General features: G+C 62.8%; 1 protein-coding gene across 3 annotated transcripts in view; it reads left to right on the top strand.

Moving 5' to 3' along the window:
* Window positions 1-4452: 4452 nt before the first annotated feature.
* Window positions 4453-24290, top strand: part of ARID3A (AT-rich interaction domain 3A) — a 36296-nt gene continuing 16458 nt past the window's right edge. The window contains exons 1-3 of one of the 3 annotated variants that reach the window (XM_067734541.1): window positions 4453-4622; window positions 8156-8816; window positions 9820-10132. In XM_067734541.1, coding sequence (XP_067590642.1) covers window positions 8428-8816; window positions 9820-10132 — 702 coding nt within the window. In that variant the 5' untranslated portion in view covers window positions 4453-4622; window positions 8156-8427. The other 2 variants (XM_067734543.1, XM_067734540.1) reach the window with 2 other exon arrangements.

Here is a 24290-nt window from a genome sequence, read left to right as displayed (position 1 = left end):
CCACTCTGCCCCTGGACTGTGGTGGAGACACAAACCTACGCAGCTGATAGAATTGCAGAGAAAACTCACACATGAGTACAAGGAAAATGGGAAATACGAATCCATGGGTGGGATGTAGCGATTGCAATATCCTGATCTCCATGTGGTACTACAGTTTTATAAAATGTCACTGTTGGGAGAAGCCTGGTGAAGGGTATGAGAGAGATATCTCTGCGTTAGAATCTACAATGATCTTGGGATTTCCCTGGTGGTCCAGTGGCTAACACTCCGCGCTCGCAATGCAGGGGGTCCGGGTTCCATCCCTGGCCAGGGAACTAGATCCCACATGCATGCTGCAGCTCAGAGTTTGCATGCCGCAACTAAAGATCCTGCGTGCCGCAACTAAGACCCGGCTCAGCTAAAGAAATATTTTTTAAAAATGTACAATGATCTCGAAAAAGTTTTTTTAAAAATGAAGTTAAAGGGTTTAAAGGGACATCCAGGAAGAGGCATCGTTCCAAAACTGCAGACCCTTGGTTTATCCTCAAGTCTGTTCAGCTGGGCAGTTTTCAGAGCCCCTTCTGCGTGCCAGGCTCTATGTACGAGGCACCCTCTGACCCCTACCCACACAGAGCCCCTGTCTAGCAAAGGGGCCAGTGAGTGGCGAACTACCTAGAGAGATGCAAATAATAGCAGTGAGAAAGGTTACGAAGGAGATATGTGTGCCCTTTGTGAGTAACTGTGAGCCTGACCTTGGTGGCAGTGATTCCAGCAAGGCTTCCTGGAGGAGGTGAGACCAGGAAATGTGACCTGAGCTCAGCTGGTGCAGCTGAACTGGGAGGGGGTGAGGTGGGGGTGGGACCCGAAGCCACAGCATGGGGATAAGCCCCGGGGGTCCGGGCGGGTCGGGAGAGGTGTTAATTCCAATTTCAGATAAACAGTGAAAAAACTTTTAGTATCATTAGGTCCTGTGCAATATTTATTTGGGATACATTTAAAGTTATTCGTTGTTTATTGGAAATCCAAATGTAACTACAAGTCCTGTATTTTGTCCGGCAACTCTACCCCGGAACATTTCTAAGGAGCCACAGGAAGGGCTCGGCGGGCCTCCGTTTCCCCGTCCGACCCGGGAAGTTCGTTTACAGGTGAGACGGCGCCCCCTGGCGGCCTCCGGCGGAAGCCCCGCCCCCGGCTGCAGTCCACAGGTTCCCGGCAGGGGGCGCGCGAACCCCGCGGATGGTCCTGGCTTCCCTGGGTCCACCCCACAGAGGGACCCCAGGGCCTAGGGGGAGTCGCTCATGCGTATCGCAACCTGGACCAGCGGTTCAAAGTGTCCCTGCTGCAAAATGGGTCAAGCAGAGCCGCACTATGAATGTTCTGGGTCTTCTGGGCCCCTTCTATGAAAAAATATTAAAAATTCTATTTTGCAGCTGTGTTGGTATAGTGACGAATTACTTTAGGCTGGATTCATGACTATCTATTCCTTATAATTATACTTGCTTTTCTCTTCTTACTTTAAAAGAAGTTATAATTACATTTTCATAGACCCCGGTTCACAGGGACAAGGCAACCTGGAGGCCAGTCGGGGTTCTGGGATTTGGGGCTGGGCCCAGCATCCCCTTCAGGTCTTTCTTTTTCTTTCCTTTTTTTTTTTGAGATTGAGATGGTGAATAGTTAACTTGCCCTCCACCTCTGTGTAGACAGACTCCAAAAATACCATGGGGTGAGGGAGGACAGAAGGGGACCCATGAATTCATTCGTTCAACCAACATTTATGTGTCCGGCCCAACCTCAGGATTGGAGATGCAACCAGCCGTGATCAAGGCTAAGGAGGTTAAACAACTGCAGCTGTTTTGAACAGAAGAGCCTGGGTGAAGATAAAACAAGGTGATGTGAGGTTCCAGTTTGAATGAAAAAGCACAGCTGGGGAAGGGTGGTCCAGGCAGGGGAATGGCCAGGGCAAAGGCCCTGAGGCAGAAATATGTTTCAGGGGGAATATATGTGGGAAGGAGGGCAGTTTGTGATCTGGGCGAATTTTTATTTTATTTAATTAATTAATTAATTTATGGCTGCCTTGGGTCTTCGTTGCTGCGCGCAGGCTTTTTTCCTCTAGTTGCGGCGGGCGGGGCTGAGCGGGGTCTACTCTTCATTGCGGTGCACAGGCTTCTCATTGCGGTAGCTTCTCCTGTTGTGGAGCGCACGGGTTCTAGGTGTGGGGGCTTCAGTAGCTGTGGCTCGCAGGCTCAGTAGTTGTGGCTCGCGGACTCTAGAGCACAGGCTCAGTAGTTGTGGCGCATGGGCTTAGTTGCTCCGCGGCATGTGGGATCTTCCCGGACTAGGGATAGAACCCCTGTCCCCTGCATTGGCAGTCGGATTCTTAACCATCGCGCCACCAGGGAAGTCCCAGAACTTTTAAAAAGATGCTGCACCCCCCAGCCTGAATGGAGGGCAGGAGGAGTGACTGTCTGAGGGGCTAAGTGAGAATCAGGCTTGTATTTACAGGACCCCCACAAGCTGGTCTGGCCAGGAAACCTTAGAGGGCTGGGGGTCGCAGCATTCCCATTTCCCAGCTTGAGAAACAGAGACCAGAGCAGGGTTTGTACTAACCTAAAATCACACAGCCAGGACCTAGGTGCAGCCCAGGCCTTCTGCCCGTCCCTTGTAGAGCCAGCAAATCTGGTATCAATTCCCAGCTCCCTGCTGGGCTAAAAATAGGACCCCCTTCACTAGAGGCAGCTGGGAATCCTGCAGCTCCTCACTCTTCCGGGCCAGGCACCTCTGGGAAGTTGCACCCAGCTACTTAGAGACAGCCACTTCCCTCTGGGAAATGGGGGACAGAGTGACACACTTCCTGCCCTTCGGGAGACCCCTCCCTACCCCTTCCCTTTGACCAGAGGGGAATGTCATCCTCAAAACCACTGTAGGAGGAATAAATTTAAATTGGCCCATTTTAGAGAGGGGGAAACTGAGACACAGGGAGGCCCATGCACGTGCCTGGGGTGGGGGAGGGGAGGCATTCTGAGGTTTGGCCCTTTGGTGGAGAGGGGGCTTTCCTGCACGTTGGAACTGATCTGGGGCCTGGCCCTTAAAGGGTGGCTTCCCTCTTCCAGCTCACCTGGGTCTCCAAACTCTCCCCCCTCCTCGGGCAGGGCAGTTGTTGCCCCTCTGGTGGCAGGGGCGGGGCAGGCAGCTGGGGTTGGCAGTTTAATAGCCTCAAGGTGGAGGCCTCCCTGCCACCTGCTGTCATTAGGCTAAGGGCAGCCCAGGGGCTGGAAGGCTGGGTAAATGAAAGGGGCAGGCAGAACTCTGGCCCTGGGCTGGGGGTGGCTCCCTTGCACCATCCCCTGGGCTTGGGAATTCCCCAGAGAGCGGATGGGGGCGGGTGATGTCCAGAGGGGGACTACCCACAGAAGATGGCAATGCTGTGCGTTGTGTGTGTGTGTGTGGGGGGGGGGGGGCTGCACACAACCCCCCCCTAAAGATCAGGGACTCTGGCCCCTCCCTGTGAGGGCCCTCTGGGTGGCCCCCGCCGGCCCTCCAATGCTCCCACTTGGCTCTTATCTGAGCTGGAGCCTGGGCCCCTGCGATTAGCTCGCAGGCGTGGCCTCAGGGGCTCACACCTCCCACCTGAGTCCACAACCCCAAGCCCACCTCCCCCAACCGACCCTGGGCCTCAGTTTCCCGCTCTCTGAAATGGGGACATTAAGAGACTCTGCTACACAAAAATGTGAACCTCATGCCTTGGGCACCTGGCCGCACAACCGAGCGCTCTAAAAGTGGAAATTGTTGTTCAACTATTATTACCAAGAAGGTAATCTTGTCTCTCCTCCTAGAAGGTTTGGGTAGTCAGGTTCCCAAGAGGTGATGGGAACCTCAGGTGGGGGTGGGAGGGTAGGGGTCAACAGGATTTCGCGAGGAGCCCTCCTAGGTATCTTGGACGCCCTTCCCCACCCCCACGCCTTTGACAGTGCGGTGCCCCCGCGCCTGGCAGCCCCGCCGTCTCCCAGACCCCTCCCCACCGTGTAGCGCCCCCATCGCAGGGCCCTCGCTCCCTTCCTCCGACCCCGCCCCGCTCTCTTTTCCCGTCGCCGCAGCTCCCTCCTTCCTTTATCAAGTCTCTAATCCCCATTTTACAGACTTGGAAACCGAGGCACCACTCTAGGGGGGTGAAGTCTCGAGTTGCTTAGTCTAAGGGGCGAGGGTGAAACTCTGAGCCCGGTAGGTCTATCCTAGGCGCTCGGTAAGATGGGGGGGGGGGTCCCGGACCAGGCTAGCGTCCCCAAATCCCATCCAGACAGAGCCCCAACCTCCTCCCCTCCCTATCCCCCTGGGGCGCTCCCAGCCCCGCCTGCGCCCTCGGCATCATGTACGCTCGGGCCCGCGGCGCGCACTTTGCCCACTGTCCCTAGATAGGGGGCGGGGTATACCGCGTCCCTGTTCCCCTTCCCTTTTATTATTTATTATCATTTAAAGGGGCCGCGACGTGAAAATTTCCGTCCACTCTCTCCCCTTCCCCAGCACCCCTGTGCTAGTCGAGCGTCGTCGGACGAAGCGCGGGGGGCGAGGGGGCGTCCGGGAAGGCGGAGGGGGCCTCACGAGACCCCTCCCCGCGTTCCGAGCCGCGGCGCTGAATCACCGGCGAGGTATTTGCATCTGAGAGCGATTTGTCACCCGGTGATTTGTCTGCGGGGCGGTGAGCGCGCCGGTGGCGGGGGGGGAGGGAAGGGGCGGGGGAGGCCGCGCGCGGGGAGACTTTTACCAATCGGGTCGGTGGGGGGTGTAGACGCGGACTCGGCTGGAGACTCGGTGAGTCGGCGCGCGGCACAAACCCGGCGGTGGCCGGGAGCCAACAGCGCGCAGCTCGCGGCCCGGGCTGGAGGCCAGGCGCGGCCGGGGCAGGGCCAGACGCCAGGCGTGGGGCATGCGCCCCCCGAGTGGGCCCTGCGCCCCCCGAGCGGGCCCCGCGCGGTGAGGCTGGGGCAGGGGTGGGCCGGACTTTTAAATCGCGCGTTCTCTCCCGGGTGGGCGCCGCGCGCCCTGGAAGCCAATGAGGGGGCTCCCCAAAGTTGGTCAGGGACGTGGGTGGGGGTCCAGGGCCGGAAAGGCGATCCCAGTGGGTCGGAGTTGGTGTGGTTTTCTCTGCGACTCCATTGGAGATCTCACCCCCTGCCATATTGTACGGGGGCGGGCGCGGGGGTGACCGGGGGTCGCGAGCGTGTGCGCCCCCTCCCAGCGGAAGGAAGTGGTCTCTATGCGCGCGCGGGGGGCTGTGGTCGGGGTTGTTTCATCTACTCCCGTTGGAATCGGTGTTTTATTCGGGAGCCCCGAGGAGAGTGGGAGCGCCGGGTGGGGAGGGCAGTTCCCTGGCGACCCTCCCCAGCCTGGATGGTTTATTTATAAAGCGTCAGCTCTGGGGCAGAAAGGGGCCCCTGGAGGGGACACCACGGGGCCCGCGGCTGGGGTGGGCTCTGCCCGGGCCCTGACTCTCTGGCGGGGATCCCCGGGAAAAGCGCCCCGTGCCCCGTTCAGTGCCCGCCCCCAGACACAAAAGCGGGCGCAGGAAGCTCGGGGAGCGCGCGTTGGTCAATTCCAACGTTCCGCGGACCCCGGGCGGCCGGTTTGTCAATAATCTTCCGTTTTCAGTCGCCCGGCCCGGAGGGGTTGCCCCCCCACCATGCAAATCGGCCGCTTTCCAAGAAGCCTTTGAAATCGGACTGGGGTTTCTGTCGTCTTATTTCTTCTCCCTTTTCAGTGTTTCTTTTCTCACTTCCTCCGGGCCGCCCCCTCCGGACTCTCCTAGCCCCCTCCCCAGCTTTCTGTCCCGCCCTCCCCCTCCTCTTCCCTTCGTGAAGTGAGGGCCCCCTTTCGCCACCCGTGGGCCCCAGCCTTGCACAACTCTTTAAATAACCGTGTTTTGCAAGCTCTGGGCCGAGCGGGTGACCTCTCTCTCCGGGAGGCATGGGGGGGGAGGGTGTGGCCCCAGATCCCTCCCTGCCCCCCCATCCAGGTCCCAAGGGCCACCCAGCACCCCCCCCATCCCCGCCCGGTCCCTGCCAGGGAATGCCTCTCCCCTAGGGTTGTCATAAAGTGGGGGTAGGGCCTGAGGACAAAGGGCTCTTGGGGGGGAGGGGTCTGGAGGGGGTGGGCGTCACCAGCTTAGGGTTAATGGCGGCCATGGGGGGGGTGCCCAGGCTAGAGCCCAGGGGGGCTCCGGGGTTCCCACCTGCCCCCTCCACCAGCCCCAACGTGGTGGCCTGCCCTGCTCCCCTCCCCCATCCGTGGACCCGGAAGGGTCATTAAACCCAGCAGGCCTGTGTGTGTGTGTGTGTGGGGGGGGGGGGGGGGGTGGCTTGAGGGGGCGTGGCTTCCTCTGGCCTCTTCCTTCTGCCCCCCAAAGAGGGGGGGCGTTGCCCAGAGCGTTTCCGTGGGGAGGGGGGGCTCATCTTGAAGTTGTCAAAGGTGGGGGAGGGGCAGCAGACCAGACTAGACACTGGGTGAGAAGTGTCCCCTCAGCACTTCTTGGGGCTGGTGGGGGGGGCGTGACCGCCTGTCCCCGGGGGTTGGGGGCTGGGTGCTGTCCTGCTGCCTCTAAGGACAGGCTGTGCTGGTCATTCTCCAGCACTATGGCCTCTGAGAGGGTCTTTGTGCCCTGGGACCCCTGCCCCTGCTAGATACTGAGGCCCTTCGGGGACAGGTCCCTCCCTACTTTCCCACAGGGACCCCCTACCTGCCCCCCCCTCCCGCACTGCCCTTTCACCCATCCTGCTGGAAGACCCAGCACTGGGGACGGGGCCCCTCCCATGACTGGGGAGGCTGGGAGGGCCTACACTGCAAGACTCCCCTGGGGGGAGGCGGTCGTCAGGCTTCTCTTACCAGGTCACAGGAGGGGCCGGAAGGGCGGCCAGCCTGGTGACCCAGTGTCCGCCCGCTCCCAGGAGCCTCTGGCCGCTGGGCCCTCCTGTGTGTGGGCCGCCTTTGCCCCAGGAGCTGCTCAGGAGCCTTTGGGGATTCATTTGTTGGTTGGAGTGGCTCCTGGACCCTCCTGTGTTCTTGTGATGTACCATCTGTGGTGTCACTGCCAGGCCTGTTGGGTTCTGCCTAGTCTGTTTTATTGGCGGCCTGGGCGGGTGGGGGTGTGGCCTGGGCTTGGGTGAGTGGGGCTGGGGTGGGACCTGCATCCTCCTGTCCTTGGTGGTGCCCAGCTGTGCAGGGCTCTGGGACATCTGTACCCAGAGCCCGCCTGAGGCCCTGGTAAGGTAGGTTGGCAGTGGTCCGAAGGGACCCTGGACTGGAGGTAGAGCGCATTGCCTTCTGGGACCTTGGCCCCACTTGGGGTCCCAAAGGGCAGGGGAACTCCCTGCAGAAGGCACATGGGGGCCGCGTGGGAGGCTCTGACGTCACCCAGACCTGGGTTCAACTCCCAGCCTTGCCTGGAACCTGCTGTGTGTCCTCCAGCAGGGCAGCTCCGAGTCTCAGTTTTCCCCATCCGTGAAATGGGGACCATCCAGCCTCCTTCCCTAAGTCCAGCGAGTGCCTGCTGTGCTCCCGCCTTTACCATCACACACTCGCTTCATCCCTGCTTGGGCGCAGCGAGGTGGGTGCCATTCGGGCACCATTTTGCGGATGGGGAAACTGAGGCCTAGAGAGACTGAGGTTTAGGGATGGGGTGAGAACATGAGTGGGGAAGCTTTAGCCTGTATACAGTAGGTGCTCAATCTGGGTCGGCCATCGTGCTTGTGAGATGCCCGGAGCCCCCTGGGCCGTGAGCAGCACCTAGAACTCAGAACCGGAACCCAGAACTCTGGTGCCCAGTAGCTGGCTGTAGCCAATCAGAAGCCAGAAATGCTCTGTTCCCCTGTTTCTGTTTATGAAACTATAATCCGAGGTCTTTCCCTGGGGTGCTGTCGTCCACTAAGTGTTTCTCTGTGGCCCAGACGGGTGGGGGCCGACTCGGGCCCTCGGGAGTCCAGTGCGGGGTGCCCCTGCTTCCCAGCCCTCTGGAGGGTGGACAGAGTGGGGGCAGATGGGACGAACGTGCTCCTCCACCTCCAGGGAGGCCCCCAGGTTTGCACACTGATGGGCGTGGATGGAAACAATTTTCCCAGAGGCCTCTGAGGTCCGACCTGAGTGGGGAGGAGCCCAGGCGTGGTCTGACGGTCTCTCCTGTCCCCTCCAGGTTTCTGCTGACACGTGAATGAGCCACCCGCCAGCCGCCGCCCCCCAGTTCCCGGTGTGAGAAGGAGGCGTCGCCCGCCTGCCGCTGGCATGCCCCGCCAGCCCTGAGCCTGAGCCCGGCGGCCCCCGCCCCTGCCCCCCGCCACCCTGCACTGCCCCGGCTCCCCCGCGGCCCCCACACTGCAGTGCGGCCGGGCCCCCTCCCCCCAGGGGCCGCCCCCGCCGCCGCCGCCGCCCCGCCCTGGTGCCCGGGGCGGCCCGGCCCGCAGGGCCATGAAGCTGCAGGCCGTGATGGAGACGCTCCTGCAGCGGCAGCAGCGGGCACGCCAGGAGCTGGAGGCCCGGCAGCCGCCGCCGCCACCCCCCGAGCCCGCGGCCGGGCCCCCGGCCCGTGCCAGGGCCGCCCCGGACGAGGACAGGGAGCCTGAGAGCGCCCGGATGCAGCGGGCGCAGATGGCCGCGCTGGCCGCCATGCGAGCCGCCGCCGCCGGCCTCGGCCACGCGCCCAGCCCAGGCAGCTCCGAGGATGGGCCCCCCGGCTCAGAGGACGAGGACGTGGCCCCAGAGGGGCCACCAGGCTCTCCCCCCGCACCCGGCCGAGGCAGGGAGGCGGCCGGCCTCCCCGAAGGTGACGGCCACTTCGAGGGCTCCGACGATGACCTGTGAGTTGGGGTGTGTGGGCCCCCCACGCCGAGCACTTGCCACGTGCCGCGGCTTTCAGCCCTGGGGACACAGCCATAGAGGAAGGACAAAACCCCTGTCCTGCTGTCCACCCAGGACATACCGTTCTTTAGAACTTCCCGGGGGACGGTGGACATTTCTCCACCCGCACCACCCAGGATCGGGGCCACCCGTCTCAGAAGGCTGACAGATACTTGAAGTGTGGCCACTGCGGCTGGGATCTCCTCATGTAGCTTTATTTCACCTTAATTTAAATGGAGCTACTCACACGTGGCCAATGGCCCCTATCGCCTGGCGAGGCTGTACTAGATTTAGTGGCGGGGACAGATGATAGAGGCCGTAGCCCGGGTGCAGCCTACGCAGAGTGAGCATCCATTTGCCCCCGGACGTGCCTCCCCGGGGTCTGACGCAGACCCTGAGCGGGGCGCTGGCAAAACCCCAGTGGGAGCCTTCTGAGAAGACGTTTAACGAGCAAAGCAGCAGGGCGATTGCAGGCTGTGATCGGAGGTGCCAAGAAAATAAAGCAGGGGTCTTGGGGAGGGGGGTGGCTGGGGCCGGGGTCAACTTCAGGCAGTGGTGGGTGGAGGTCTTCCTGCGGAGGTGACAGCCTCTGGGAAGGGCAAGGGGGAGCGGGGAACAGCATGCCTGGCAGAGGGAACAGCCTCAGCAAAGGCCCCGAGGCAGGAACTGGGTTGGTATTTTCAAGGCCCAGCAAGGAAGCCTGTGCGACGGAGGGGACGGGAGGGGAGACGGGGTTAGCAGGTGGGCAGGGGCTGGGGTTTATGCCCAAGGGGCACCTCTAGTTGCTCTGAGCTGATTGGGGACAAGGAGAGTAAGGCCCACGGCCTGAGCTGGCCTCCTCACGGGCGCTCTCCACAACCAGAGCACGTGGGGCTGCTCACCCACGTCCAGACAGGGAAAACGAGGCAGGAGGCGGCACGGGCCTCGCCCTCTCCCCTGACCCGCGCCCCGTGTCTGCCCCAGGAAGCCTAAGTGGGAGGAGGAAGAGGAGGAGCTGGAGGAGGATCTGGGAGACGAGGACGAGGACGAGGACGAGGACTACGAGGACGAGGGGGGGCTCGGGCCCCCCGGCTCCGCCGGCCCGGGCCCCGCATCCTTGTTTCCCCGCAAGGCCCAGCCGCTGCAGGCGTACCGCGGCGATGGCGGGCCCCGGGCTCTGGGCGGCCAGGAGCGCCCGGGGGCTGGCCCGGCCCTCCCCGGAGGGGCTGCCCACGCAGTGCCACAGCTGCAGCCGCCGGACCACGGGGACTGGACGTACGAGGAGCAGTTCAAGCAGGTGGGCCTCGCGTCCTAACAGGGGCTGTGGGCAGTCGCTGCCAGGGGGTCAGGCGTTCTCGTGGAAGCCACGGTGTGGGGTCGTGTACGTGGGTGGGACGGGCTGGCCGGTAAACGCGTGCATGTGGGGACACGAGGGGGAAGTTCAGGGGGCTCCATCTGCACCAGAGAACAAGCAGAGAGATAGAGCAAGGGAGGGGGTCCTGAGCAGAGGGACCGGGCCTGGGAAAGGCCGCGCGCCTGGACGAGGCTCCGTGGGGCTCATGGGTGTGGCTGGCAGGCGGGCAGGGGCGGGGGCTCAGGGGCTCAGGGCCAGAGGCCTCGTCCGTGGCGTCGAGTCTGGTCTCTTGAGCCTGTGGCTGGGGAGAGGGGGGTGAGCAGGGGTTGGCCGCGTCGGTGTGGACGGCCGAGCAGCTCCTGGGGGCTCCAGAGGGGTGGGGAGGAAGCGGGCCGTCCTGGTGCCTTCCCCGCGGGCGGCCAGGGCAGAGGAAGTGGCCGGGCGGGGGATCTTTTGAAGTTGGGCCTCGCTGGGCTGGGCAGATGGAAACCAGATGGCGGCCGGGGCGGCCGGCTGGGCTTGCATTCCAGCCTGAGGCCAGCTGGGCCCTGCCCCGACCTCCGAGAGTGGACGGTGGGGACCTAACCTCCCAGGCCCAGCGCCTGAGCCTCATCTGAGGCTACGGACGCGCCAGGCACATGGGAGCCGGGAGGTGGCCGTGTATGGCCTTGGGGCACCCTCCCTCCGTGCTGGCTTCCAGGATGGGCAGTGGGATCCTCCTGGAAGGACCATGAGGCCCAGCCGCCGTGTGGGAAAAGGGCACTGGGATTCTGGCAACCCTCAGAAAGCTCAGATAAAGTACAGAACTGGAAACTGGACACACAGCGTGAGAGGAACAAGCCAGGGGCTGTGACGGGAGAGACGGGGCAGGTATAAAGGCAGAAGGGGACGGTGCCCGCGGGGTGGGCACGGCCAGGGCAGCGGCCCCGAGGCAGGAGGCCAGCCTGAGGAATGGGCAGGAAGGTTAATCCCCTGCCCAGGCATCTCGGGATGGGTGGGGCTGCCTGGCTTCCGGCTGGGTCCTGGCACGCGGGCGGCAGTGCCAAGGGGTGGGATGACAGCCAGCAGACGTCATCTCCTTAGGGCGTGGCTGGCCGCTCCCCACGCGTGGCCCCGGCTGCCCCCTCCCGCCTGAAGGCTTTTCCTCTGCGTGTGGACCCCAGCCTGAGCCAGTGCCTGGGATCGGGGTCCCCCCGACCCTGCTCCCTGCCTCAGTTTCCCTCCTCTTCTTGAGGAGCTGCTTGTGGCTGGGTTGCCGTCTGTCTAGTTCTGCAGATAAGAAAACAGGGGCGAGGCATTGGGGGTGGGGGACGGGTTTCCCAGAACCGAGCTCTTGACGTCTGCTGGTGTCAAAATAACACAAACGGGAACCTCATGGGCGAGTTATATTTATGGACTCGCCGAATATTTGCCATCTGCCCTGAGTCCAACCATCAGGAAGCCCCAGGCTGGGGACCAGAGCCAGACACCTCCCATCCCCCGCCTCACAGGGTCACGGCCAGGCCAGAGGAAGGGACAAGGCCGCAGCCCCTGTGGGGTTGGGGGTCGACAGGTAGCCCCGGCCCCGCCCAGCAGCTTCTGCTGCGTGGCCCAACACTGGCGGGAGACGGGGTTTGGGTGGCCAGGCCAGGCGGAGTCCAGGGATCAGGTGTCCTGGCCGCAAAGCCCCCTCGGCCCATCAGGAACAAAGGGCCTCCAGGGGCCATTGTCCCGCTAGTCTTTGGACACGATGATGATGTCTCGAGGACTCCCAGGGTCAGGGCACGGTTGGGGAAACTGAGGCCCAAGGGGCCCAGGGAACCCAGGTCACACAGTCAGTCTCACGCTTACAGAGTGCCTACTGGATACACAGCTCCCCTGCTGGACTCAGAGAAGGTCCGTAAACAAACGGGGAGGAAGGGGTGAGGAGACGTGACCTGGCATCCAGCTGAGGATGTGGGGAGGCCTCTCGGGATGTGGCACTTGCTCCAGGCCCGGTCGGAGAAGGAGCTGGGCCCTCACACTGAGGGATGGTGGTGCGGCAGGCAGAGGAAACAGCCCGTGCAAAGGCCCCGGGGTAGGATGCAGCTTGGCTTGTGTGTGGAGGCCAGACGCCGCCGCCCGGCTGGGCCCTGCGGGGGATGGAATTGGATTCCAAGACGGTGGGGGTTGAGGGAAGTTGTGGGCAGGCGGGGGGCTGCCCTGCAGCGCCAGGATCCTGCGCCTGCCTGTTTGTGCCAGGTCCAGCTGCCAGCACTGCCCTCCCGCCCAGCTGGCCAGGCATCTGTGCGGCCAGTGTCAACAGTGGCCTGGGCTCAGGCAGCCCAGCAGATGTCGGGGGCTGTGTTGACTCTGGCGCCTGCCCCACCCCCTTCCTGGCACGTGGCAGCCGGGCCGGCCGGCCGCCTGCTTGGCACCATCACTGCCTCTTCCTCCCCGGTCTTGGCAGGGCCCAGGCCTGACTTCCGCCCGAAAACCCTCGACAGCCGTGAAATTCTGCCGCCGGCTACAGGGTCTGGGGGGCAGCCAGGCTGGGGAGGGGCCGGGAGCAGCGGGCTCAGGGCCACAGAATCTTTCCTTGAAAGCCTGGAACCTCGCTGCCGTGGGGCCCCAGGGACTCACGCTGGTGGAGGCCAGCACTGGCTGGGACCGTCGCGTGTCATGGGGAGCGAATAGGACCTCAGCCTGCGGCCACCAGGCCTGGCACCCTGGTGAAATCCTGGTGGTTTCCTGTTGCCAGCAGGGCTGTGCCACCGTGGGATTTTAAGCAAGCGGAGTCTTAACTGCAGAGCTTCAGCCACTTAAGCATTTGAAGCTGTAGCTTCGATGATTCAAACGCCGGGGTTTTTATTAACAGCTGTATTGACTTAAGATTCACCTAGCACGTAATTCAGCTGTCGAAAGCGCGATTTGGTGGTTTCTCGTACATTCACGGGGTTGTGCAGTCAATTTTCGAACATGTTCATCACCTCAAAAATAAACCTTTTAAAATGTACCCTTTAGCTCTTACCCCCACCCCCTCTTCTAGCCCCTGACAACCAGGAACCCACTCTCTGACTCTGTGGATCCGCCCGTTCCGGACGTTTCCCATCCGTGGAATCACACCCTGTGTGTCCTTCTGTGTCTGGCTTCTCTCCCTGAGCATCGTGTTCTGGGGCTCCGTCCACGTAGTGGGAGTGTCAGGGCTTCACCCCTCTTTGTGGCTGAGTGATGCTCCATTCTACGCATGTATATCCTGGACTTTATTTACCCATTCTTCCACCCCCGGATACTGGGTCGTTTCTCCCTTTGGCTGCTGTGAACGTGCGTGTACAAGTCTGTGCGTGAACGCGTGCTTTCAGTCCTCACGGGCACGTACCCAGGAGTGGAGGCGCTGCGTCATGTGGTAACTCTGTGTTTAACCTCCTGAGGAGCTGTTGTTCACAGTGGCCGCTCCATTTTGCATCCCCGCCAGCCACACGAAGGTTCCAGTTTCTCCACGTCCTCTCCGACGCTTGTGGTTAGGACTTTGGTTCCAGCCGTCCTGGCGGGGTGGCGTGCAATCTCACTGTGGTTCCGATTTGCATTAAAGGTCGGGATGATTCTCTTCCCTCTTCTCCAAGGTCGTGTCTGCTCCCCACAACTTGTAAATGAGCTCAGAGGTATAGAGATGACAGTTCTAGGTGGTATTTGTCGCCCAACTGTGCGCAGGCGGCAGGTGGAGCGTCTCGCGTGTGTCTCGTGTACCTTGGTTTCGTGGTGAGGCGGGGGGCGCTGTGTTTGCCCCGTCGTACAGTGGTGGAAGCTGAGGCACGGAGCCGTCAGGCAGCTTTGCCCAGTCACACGGGGGAGGTGTCAGAGCTGGGATTCGGCCCCAGGGTGTACTGGAGGGGTGGACAGATGGTGAGGGGCAGGGGGCACGCCCCCCTGGCTGCAGGTTTCGGGGGAGCCCGGGTGGCCCTCCTCGTCTGAAATGGAGGCGGTTGGTCCAGGGCCCAACAGCAGGGTGTCAGGACCCGGTGCCTGGACACACAGGCCCCCAGGCAGGAAAGGACCCCGCCCGTCCCCTCTCCCCTCCCTGGGCCTCCTGGGGCCTGTTGAATTCCCGTGGGTGTCCTCCTCCACCCCAGCGTGTGTGGCCTCGGAAATGGGTTCAAGCAACTTGGGGTGAAGCCCTGGGCCTCAGATGCATCCTCAGCAGGAGGCCGGGGTCACATTTTGGGTTTTTTTTTTTTCTGCTCCTTTCGCCTCACTTCGATTTTTTTAAATTATGGAAGGTACACATATATACATTTTTAAAGTCCTTTTTTGATGCCAGAAGTGACACTTGACACCATTCCGCTGGGGGATAAAACAGGAGGGATTCCAGTGAGGCCTGAGGCCTGCCAGCCCCCTCTGTGACCTAGCTGGCGGCAGCTGCGGTTTTCCCAGGCCTTTCTCTGTCCATTTACACAGAAATGTGACGCGTAAGGTATCGAAGTGTGGTCTCTCGGGGGTCTGCCAGGATCTGCCAAACGCTGAGCTGGACGTACTGCTTTTCTCGTTTTTTCTCATAATTTTCACTCTGCATCTGTCTGTTTCATCAGAGTGTTTCAAGTAGCCGAGTTCTTTTTAGCCGTTGCGGGTTCCCTTGTGGAGCTGACACCAGCACGCTGGTCTGTTTTCCTGTTTCCCTGTTGTAAACAACACTGCAGTGAACATCTCTGGGCTCGTGAGGGTTGCTTGGGGCTGAATGGGGTGGGGTTAGGGAGCAGGAATTGCCGGGACTCCGGGAAGAGGTGGCAGATGGTTTCTTCATCCTACCTGGGAGCCCCCGGAGGCTGGGGGCCCAGAGAGGGACACACGTACTTCAGCCCTGAAGAGTCAGGGCTGAGCCAGAGGGAAGGCTGCCCAGAGGAATGGGCTTTGGAGCTGGGGCTTTGCAGGACATGTAAGAGTTGGCCAGATGGAAAGAGAAGGGTTAGGGCCTGCATCTTGGAATGGCGTGGCTGGAACGTAAAGTGGGAGGGGTAGGGGTGGGCAGACATTAGGGCAAAGCAAAGGGGGGCTCAGAGGGGGGCCTTAGCATGGTTTAGTGCTGGGGGAGGGAGAGGGACGCTGGGAGAACCCTTCTGGGCTCCACAGTCCAGGCAGGAGTGGAAGAGGCCAGCGCTACAGCCGGTCCTGTGGGACCAGGGTGGAGGAGGAGAATTTTTTGGTGGAGTGTGTTCTGGGCACACAGGCTGGAGGTCAGGCACTGGCTTCTGAGCCCAATGACGTTGAGCCGGTTTGCTTGGGGCAGCGTGGGCTGGGCCCAGGCCCATGGGTCCTGCAGGCCAGCTCTGGCGCCGAGCGTCTTCCTGGGGCGCCAGGGTCCCTGGGCCCCGTGCTGGGGGCGGGACCGGTGCCAGGAAACCCCCCGGGAGCCCAGCTCTGCCCGCCTGGGACAGCGCCCACCTCATCAAAGCCACTGCGGCTGCTGGCGTGGAGCCAGATGGGCCGTGGCGGGCGTGGGGAGGATGCCGCCTGCAGCCCTGGCACTGTGCCCCCACCCGTGCCAGCCCTGGGAACCACACTGACTCAGCCGGAAGAGCCTTATCTGGCCCTGGCGCCACCGCCCGGCTGCCCGGTCACCACCGAGGGGTCACTGCCACTGTGGCCTGGCCCCCCACGCCCACCGCTGCTCCCCACCCCGGTGGCCACCGCCAAGCGCCCAGCCCCTCCCCACGCTTTCTAATGACACACATGGTGCCGGAGGACGTGGTGCCCGGCGGGCGTGGGGTGCACGGGGGGTCCAGCCTGCTGACGTGGGCGAGCGCGTGTGCGTGGGGACGTGGTGGCTGCGTGGGGTCCCTGTGGGCTGGGGGTTCCCGTCTCGAGGGACCCCGTGCGTGTCGGTGTCTGTTTGCAGAGCCGGGGCTCTGGGGGCGTCTTGGGCCCCCCTGTGGTGTCCGTGACCACGCGCGTGCCGGCGTGGCTCCCGTGTGTCTGTGTGCATGGTCTGGGGCCACGTGGACCCATCTGCAGTGTCTCGTGTATCTGTCACCTCAGGCACCTGCTTGTGTGTCCCCGTTTCTGGAGTGTTTGTGCACGTCTGCGTGCACCCCCGTACGACTTGGCCCTGGCATGTGTGGACGTGTTGTGAGTGTGTCCTGGGGTCTGGGTGGCTGAGCTTGTGTATCCGAGTGTGTCGATCCCAGCGCTTTGCCTGTTCCACACGTCTGTACGGTGGATGACAGGTGACCCTTTCCCGTGGCTGTTTTGTGTGCACATGGCTGTATGCTTGTGGGTCTGCAAGCACACACGTGTGTGTGTGCACGTGTGCCCGTGTGTGAGCCTTGCGTCCCCCCCCGCCGGCCCTGCTGGCCCCGTGTCTCGGGAATCTTGAGCGTGCGGTGGGGCCCATTAACCGTTAGCCAGAAAGTCACGTTGCCCCAGTCAGTGGCTTGAATCGGCGGCCCGGGCACAGGTCAGCTGCCCGCGCCCGTCCGCGTGGCTTCCCGAGCCGCCTTGCTGACGCAGCCCCAGGGAGCCGCGAGGTGTGACCAGGGCCTCAGGGGCTGCAGGGGGTCCCACCGCCAAGTTACATCCCTTCCTCCCCTCACGTGCTGTGTGATCTCGGACAGGGGTGCGCCCTGTCTGATCCAGGGGTGCAGTCGGGGGGTGCTGAGCAGGGCTCACCTGCTCTGTGCCTCAGTTTCCCCACTTGAGACAAAGACCCTTCAACCCACCGAGCCTTCTGATCTTGAGCCAGCACCCCCTGTGGTGACTTGGAGGGGCATCCCGGGCCCTCTGGAAGGCCCAGCGACCCCGTTTGCAGACGCCATCCCCTGCTCCGGGAGGATCCGGGGGCAGCTGGGGTTGTGGGCTGTGGGTGGGCACACGTGGGGGCGGGGCCGGCCCGCCCTCCTCTGCTCGCCCAGTTGCGCTCGGCCAGAGGACAATTGGGGGTCACGGGGTTAAACGGTAACCAATCTGCCTATTGAAGGCCCCAGCTCGGGACGCAGCCGTGCCCCTCGTCAGGGCCGGCGGGGGTCTCGTGGGGCCGAGGGGTGTGGCGGACACAGAGTCAGCGCCGCCTGCCGCCACCCCCGCCTTCCAGACAATGAGCAAGAAACAGATGAAACCCTAATTCCAGGAAGAAACCTATCGGGGGGCACGAATGGGCACGTCTGCCCAAAATCTCAGAATGGGGACCTTGCTTGGAAATAGGGTCTTTGCAGGTGTGATGCAATTAAGATGAGGCCATAGTGGAGGAGGGTGACCAGTGCCCTTAGAAATAGAGGAGGGACACACAGAGACAGAAAATGGCCGTGTGACGTTGGCGGCAGAGACTGGGGTGATGCAGCCACAAGCCCAGAGGCCCCAGAAGCTGGACGAGGAAGGGAGGACCCTCCCCCGTGCCTCTGGAGGGAGCGCAGCCCTGCCTCACCTGGATTCTGGATGTCTGGGCTCCAGAGCCGTGTAAGAAAAAACCCCTGTGCCAAGCCCCCCGGCCTGTTGCCGCCCCAGGAAATAAATGCAAACTCCAGTGAGGGCTTTGGGTCCCTGATCCTTGGGGCTCAGCAATGCCGGGCAGATTCTCAGGGAGCCTGCCCGGCCGTGGGGCCTCCTTAGGGGACCCTGACCGTGTGGTCCACGGGGTCATGGGACTGCTTTACGGCGCAGAGGCCCGGCTGGGCACCCGTGTGCGTGTGTGTCTGAGTCTGGGCCTTCCACAGGCATGTGTGGAGCGCCTGCTGTGTACCAGCCCCATTCTGGGCACCAGGTATGCACCTGTGAACAAAGCAGACAGAAGTGGCCACGTGGCAGTGGGGGCCGGGTGGGTGCAGCGGCCGAGGGCGGGCCGTCTGGGGCCATTATCTGAGAGCCAGCCAGCGGACGAGGGTGTGTCTGTGTTTGTGTGTCTGAGTCTGGCTGGACGGGTGTGTCCATATGCGCCTGGAGACCACGCCAGGTGGTAGGACCTGCTGGGTCTGGGCAGGGCTGAGGGTCCACGTGTTGGGGTGGGAGCATGCGTCCAAACAGGGCTGGGAGGGTCCGTGTGCAGCCATGGGGCAGACCCGGGTCCATGCCACGTAGAGGTCCAGGTGGGGGGGCCATGTGGTCTGTCTGGGCGGGGCCAGGGGTTCTCTCAAGGCGGGGGTGTGCCTCCTGCTACTGTCCCTGGGGGTAGGTGGGGCATCTCTGTCCAGGCTGGAGTGGCCGTGGGCCCTGGGGCTGTGTCACATTCTCTTTCTGCCCCGTGAGGGGTCTCTGAGGGTCCCCGTGGCCACCCCAGCCTCTGCCCTGTTAGGTTATGTCCCCCAGCCCACCACCCCATGGCTTCCAGTGTGGGTCTTCCGGGCTTGTGAGGCCCCTACCCAGGGGGTCGCCCCCAGCCCCAGGGGCTGCCAACTCTGGTCGGGGTGGGCCGCCGCTCCTTCTCTCTTTTTTTTTTTTTTTTTTTTTGCGGTACGTGGGCCTCTCACTGTTGTGGCCTCTCCCGTTGCGGAGCACAGGCTGCGGACGCGCAGGTTCAGCGGCCGTGGCTCACGGGCCTAGCTGCTCCGCGGCATGTGGGATCTTCCTGGACCGGGGCACAAACCCGTGCCCCCTGCATCGGCAGGCGGACTCGCAAGCGCTGCGCCAGCAGGGAAGCCCTTCCTTCTTTACTTTATCCCCCCTTTTAGGACGAGCCCCGTTATGTTGTTCCACGGGGCTCTGACCGGGCCTGGGCCCTTGCTGGAGGCTGGAACTCGTGTGACTCCCCCAGGCCACCCTGCCTGGCATGGGGGAGCCGGGCCTGGAACCTGGCCGGGGACAGACGGACCCTCTGTCCTTTTCCTCTCTTCTTTCCGATCTCCACCCTCATCTGCCCACCTGCCCCCGTCACCCTGTAATTACTCCCAGCTGCCCTTTTCCCGTGAGTGCCCAGCGGATGGCGTGCGTGGGCCTGGCTGCCACCCTCTCCCGGCCTGGCGGCCCCTGCCTCAGCTGGCACCCTGCCCGGCCGACGGCCCGCCCGGCCCCTCCCTGTGTCCTCTAGCTGGCGCACGCATCCACCAACAGGGTGCCCAGTTCTTGGACGAGAAGTGGGGCCTGAGGGCACCTCTGGGGCGCAGCTTGCGGGATCTTAGTTCCCTGACCAGGTATTGGACCCGCATCCTTCGCAGTGGAAGTGCAGGCTCCTAACCGCTGGCCCACCAGGGAGTCCCTGAGGGTTATTCTTTTCTTCGATGCCATTGCCGTCTGGGGGGAGCCCAGCCAAGCTGGGGTGCGGGTGGTAGCTGCTCCTGACACCCTCCTTCTGGGCACCGTTTCCCCGTCTGGAAAACAGGGGCAGTGTCCGAGCTGGTGTTCTGTTGTCATCACTGTCGGTTACCGGTCACCGAGAGTCCTGGTGGAGGAGAGCGGGCGTGGTGGGCACCAGCTCGGCCCCCGGGTGCCCAGCGTGGGTCTCATCTGTCCTCCTCATTCCCTGCAGGAGCTGCTCCCTGGGCGGCGGGATGTTTCAGGAGCAGAGTCCCCCTCTTGCGGTCGGCGGGCGGGTTTGTTGGCAACCTGAGCCCGCTGGCCGCCGCGGGCAGGTTCTGTTTTACCGTCGGCCTGGAGTCCGGCAGAGGCTCCTGCAGGTGTGCCGGGCGGGAACCCCCAGCCCTGAGCCGTCCAGGGCCCCTTCCTCTTGACTCCTGGGCGGGAGGCGGGAAGCACCCCCCTTCCTTCCTGTGCTGTCTGGGGGAGGCCCGGGGACGGTGGGGACCCGGTCAGCACAGCCAGGGAGGGGCAGCAACCTGCTCTCTTATGCTACTGCACTTCCGTCCCGCGAACCCGGGCTGGGAGTGACGGGGCCCTCGCTCCCGGGGCAGGTGGATCCTCACGCACAGCCGGACCGCTAGGAGAGTCCCTTCTGGTGCTTTCCCGGCTGCCGGCGGCTCTTCTGCAGGGAAACAGGGCTGCTTCCTTTCAGAAGAAACCCCATGGTAGGAGTTTTAATCCCCGGGCGCCAGGCTCAGAACCCTGAGCCAGCAGCTAAGTGGCAGCTAGACAATCGTCCTTGGGTTTTGGGGGCCTGGAACCCCCAAACGAAATGCCCTGAGAGCAGCATGCAACATCGGGTTCGTAATTGCTGGCGGGAGGGAGGGAGGGAATGAAGAGGGAGAAGATTCTGGATTTTTGGCTGTCTGGCTCCAAAGCATTTGCCCGGTGCCCCCTGAGTGCCAGGCGGTCTCGGGCAGGGTCCCACCCCCAGCCCCACAAGGCTCTGAGGTGGTCCAGAGGCACCAAGGGGCTCAGTACTGGGTTCGAGTCCAGCTCTGCGGCCTTCTCTCAGCACCTCGGTTTCCCCGTCTGTGAAATGGGCTCCCATGCAGATAGCAGTCTGCTCAGAGCCAGGCCTGTGGGTGGGGACTCCCAGGTGGATGGGAGGCGGCCCGCCCGGATTTGCATGTCGTTTGCATGCCGCAGGGCAGCTGCCTTCCTAGAAGTTTCTCCTCATGGTTCCCCATCCTGAGTGCGTCCTCAGTGCTGGGCCTGCTGGCATCCCCAGCTGTGACATGGAGCTGGCGGGTGACAAGCCTTGTCCTGCCACCAAGGTGGCTCCTCCTCCCTGCCCCCCAACCCCCCACCCATTTTCCTGGAGCCAGACTCTTCTCTCTGCGCAATCTGCTCCATGGTTCCCTCGTCCCCCACCTGGAGGACCCAGGTGCACCCTGCCCACTTCACAGGTGGGAAGACTGAGGCTCCAGGAGACCCCAGTTACATGAAAGGTTGACCCAGAGACGAGGGCACTTCCCCGGAACCTCACCACCTGGAAATCCAGGAAGAAGCGCCTTTAATCGTCAGCTTCGTGGTCAGGCTCTCTGACTTGTTTCTGGAACCTTTATTAGTATTTGTTCCGTGGGGGGGTGGGGGGTGCCGTGTCTTTTCGGAGAGGGGGCACATGCTGGTTGGTTGGGGGGGTGGGGGTTGGCCAAGCTGGCAGATGTTTCTGCCTGGCCCAGAATCACTTCCCCAATTTCCTGCAGGCCCAGTGGGGGCCCCTGCAGCCCTGGAGCGCTGACGGGAAATGAAAGGGCCATGTGGCCCTGCGTCTGGCGGGGGTGGGTGGCCTCAGGGGTCAGGTGCGCCAGGAGGGCACTTGTGGGAAGAGCCTGAGGTCGCCCGGTGAACACTGATTAAGCCCCTACTGTGTGCAGCAGCAAGCAAGGCTGCCCTTCCCCCATCCTGCCGCAGGGATGGCCGGCTCCAAAGACGCCCCCCTCCCTCACCACCTCCGCCTGCCCGTGTGTGACTCCTGCTGTCCCCCTCGCAGGCCTGGGGCTCCCAAGGGTTGTCTGGGTCTCTCTTGGGCATCCAACACGGGCCTTAACATACAGAAGGTTGGGAATTCCCTGGCAGTCCAGTGGTTATTAGGACTCTGCACTTTCACTGCTGTGGGCCCGGGTTCAACCCTTGAACTAAGATCCCGCAAGCCGTGCACCGCAAACAGTGTCGTGCAGCCCAGGAAAAAAAAAAAAGCATACAGAAGGTGCTCAGTCACGGCTGCAAGATGGATTGACCTGGCCGCAGCCCCGAGGGCTTGACAGGGAGGGTTCCAGACTACGGGTGCTTCCGCCCCACCCGGCCTCCCCGCGCCAGACTTCATCTGTCCGTCCATCCATCCATCCATCCGTTTGTCCCTGCCCCGGGGTCTCTGGGGAGGGGGCGAGAAGGGGCAGGAGCGCACCCTCTGGGCTGGGCTGCGGAAGAGGACGGTTACAGCGGGGCTACAGCGGGGCGGCACCAGTGCCGGACCGAGACCCGCACGGAAGCCCCTGGCCGCCTCAGTGGGCACGAGGGGAGGGGCCGTGGGGGATGTGGGTGCCGCCCCCGCCCCACCCGTGCCCTGCCCCGTCCCGTCCCCCAGCTCTGCGCGTGGGCGTTTCTGTGAATGGGGGAGGCTGGTTGGCCCCCAGGGACCCAGCCCCTGCCCACCTGGGTAACGGCTGCCAGCGCTGAGTCATGGGGCAGCAGGGCCTCCCAGGGCCCGATAATGTGAGGAGGGGCTTTATCAGCTGGGGTGGGGCCACCAGGAGGGGGAGCCAGGTGGGGGGACCAGCAATGCAGAGGCCCCGGGCAGGAGCAGGCTGGGAGCAGCGAGGGACCAGTGCTGGGGAGGGACCAGGTGCAGGCATCTGGGGGGCCAGGACCACAGCCTGGCAGGCAGGAGGCCTGGCTTCTTCTGACAGCAGCAGGGAGTCAGGGGCCTCCTCGGAGCAGGGGAGACACAGCCTGACCTCGATGTAAAGATTAAAAGCTCCCCGGACTCTCCACCCTGGGGGGCTGCAAGGAGGAAGTGTCATCCTATTGTTCTTGGGTGTTCTGTGGGGGGACGTTGAGGGATAAAAACCAGCTGTGCGGGCTTCTCTGCTCTTTCAGTGCAGTTTCACTTTGCTTACAGGAGTTACAATGAATCAGTTCTTGTCCAAAGCCCAAAGAATATAGAAATAGTGAGATTGGTAATGATAGCCAAAAAATGGAAATAACCCAAATGCCCATCAGTGGCGAATGGATAAACAAATGTGGTCCCTCCACACACGGGAGCATCACTCAGCCGTGAAAAGGGGTGAAGCCCCGACACTCGCTACCACGTGGACGGACCCTGAGAACACGATGCTCAGTGAGAGAAGCCAGACACAGAAGGACACACAGGGTGTGATTCCACTGATGGGAAACGTCCAGAACAGGCAGATCCGCAGAGACAGAGAGTGGGTTCCTGGTTGTCACGGGCTGGGGAGGGGGAGGGGGGTGACTCCTGATGGGGACGGGGCTTTCTCTGGGATGATGGAATGTTCTGGAACTAGATAGGGGTCGTGGTTGCAGAACAATGTTCAGTGCACCAAAGGCCACTGAATTGTTCACCTTAAAATGGTGAATTCTGTGTTACGTGACTTTCACCTCCATAAATATTTTTTTGAACGATCCAGGACCAGGTAGGTGAGATGAAGGCCCTGCGGCTCCCGGGCGGCGCCAGCCGTGCCTGACGCCTCACTCCGCCGTTCATCCTTGTCCGTTCCCAGACCCCCTCCGAGGGCCGGGGTTCCAGCGGGGTCCCCATGGTCCCCGCACATGGACGGTGTCTGTTCCTGCCGTTCTGGCCGTGGGGGGAGCCATCCTTCTCTGGTTGCCCATATGAGCCGTATTGGACACAAGTGCAAAAACGGGCCTTTTTCCGGACTTCCCTGGCGGTCCAGTGGTTAGGACTTGGGGCTTCCACTGCAGGGGCCCCGGGTTCAATCCCTGGTCGGGGAACTAGGATCCCACAGGCCACACGGTGGGGCCAAAAAAAAAGAAAAAAACCACAAGGGGGCCTTTTCCACCTGTTCCCAGCTGTGGGCCTCTCCCTGCCACATTGGTGGCTGCCAGGGACAAGGTTGTCCCTCTCTGGGGCTGGGGGCCGCCGGTCGCCCGAACGCTCCCGGTTTCTCCTGATTTTGTCCCTGTATCTGCCGTCCAAGGACACGGCCTCACTCCTGGAGTCCCCCTGCCGCCCAGTGGCCTCCTGCATCCGAGGTAGGGCCCCGCGGACTTTGGAGCCGCCTGGGTGTCGGGAGGGGGGCTGAGCGGACACCATTAAGGGGGCAAAGTTCCTCCTGGGGGCCCTGGAGCGGGTGCTTTCTTTACAGCTGGGGCCCCTCGGCCTTGGGCTGGTCGCCGCCCTGGGCCCGTGCAGGCTGGAGCTGGGGACACGGTGCCAGGGAGGGGTCTCCCGCGTGTGGGCGGCCCTGGGGGCGCCCCTCCCCCCTGCACCAGGTCCCCCCTCGCGGTTTGATGGAGGCCACGGGCCTGTCCTCCTCTTTCAGGCTGGCAGGTGGGCCCAGGGCATGCGTGGTGCCCTGGCTCCCGAGGGGTCCGCTGTGCCCGCAGGGCGGCTTCGGGGGAGGGGGCCCCACCCCGGGGGCCATCGAGGCCTGGTCCGCAGCACAACCCGCTGACCTGGCTGGGAGCTCCTCGAAGCTGGTGGTAGTGAAAATGCTCACCTTTCGCCACAAACAAGAATTTCCTGTTTGCCCCTCGCGCACCTGGGGGAGGGGCGGTTATCTCACTTTTGCCTCCCCCGCCTCCCCCGCCTCCCCCGCCCACTCCCTGACCCGGAGCCTGTCCTGCTTTATCTGCTTCCTCCTTGCAGACTGTCCCCTCCACC

Source organism: Pseudorca crassidens, chromosome 3 (assembly GCF_039906515.1).
Source record: "Pseudorca crassidens isolate mPseCra1 chromosome 3, mPseCra1.hap1, whole genome shotgun sequence".
Lineage (NCBI taxonomy): Eukaryota > Metazoa > Chordata > Mammalia > Artiodactyla > Delphinidae > Pseudorca > Pseudorca crassidens.
The sequence above is the reverse complement of the archived record's forward strand: the minus strand, read 5'-3'. Positions and strand labels throughout refer to the sequence as shown.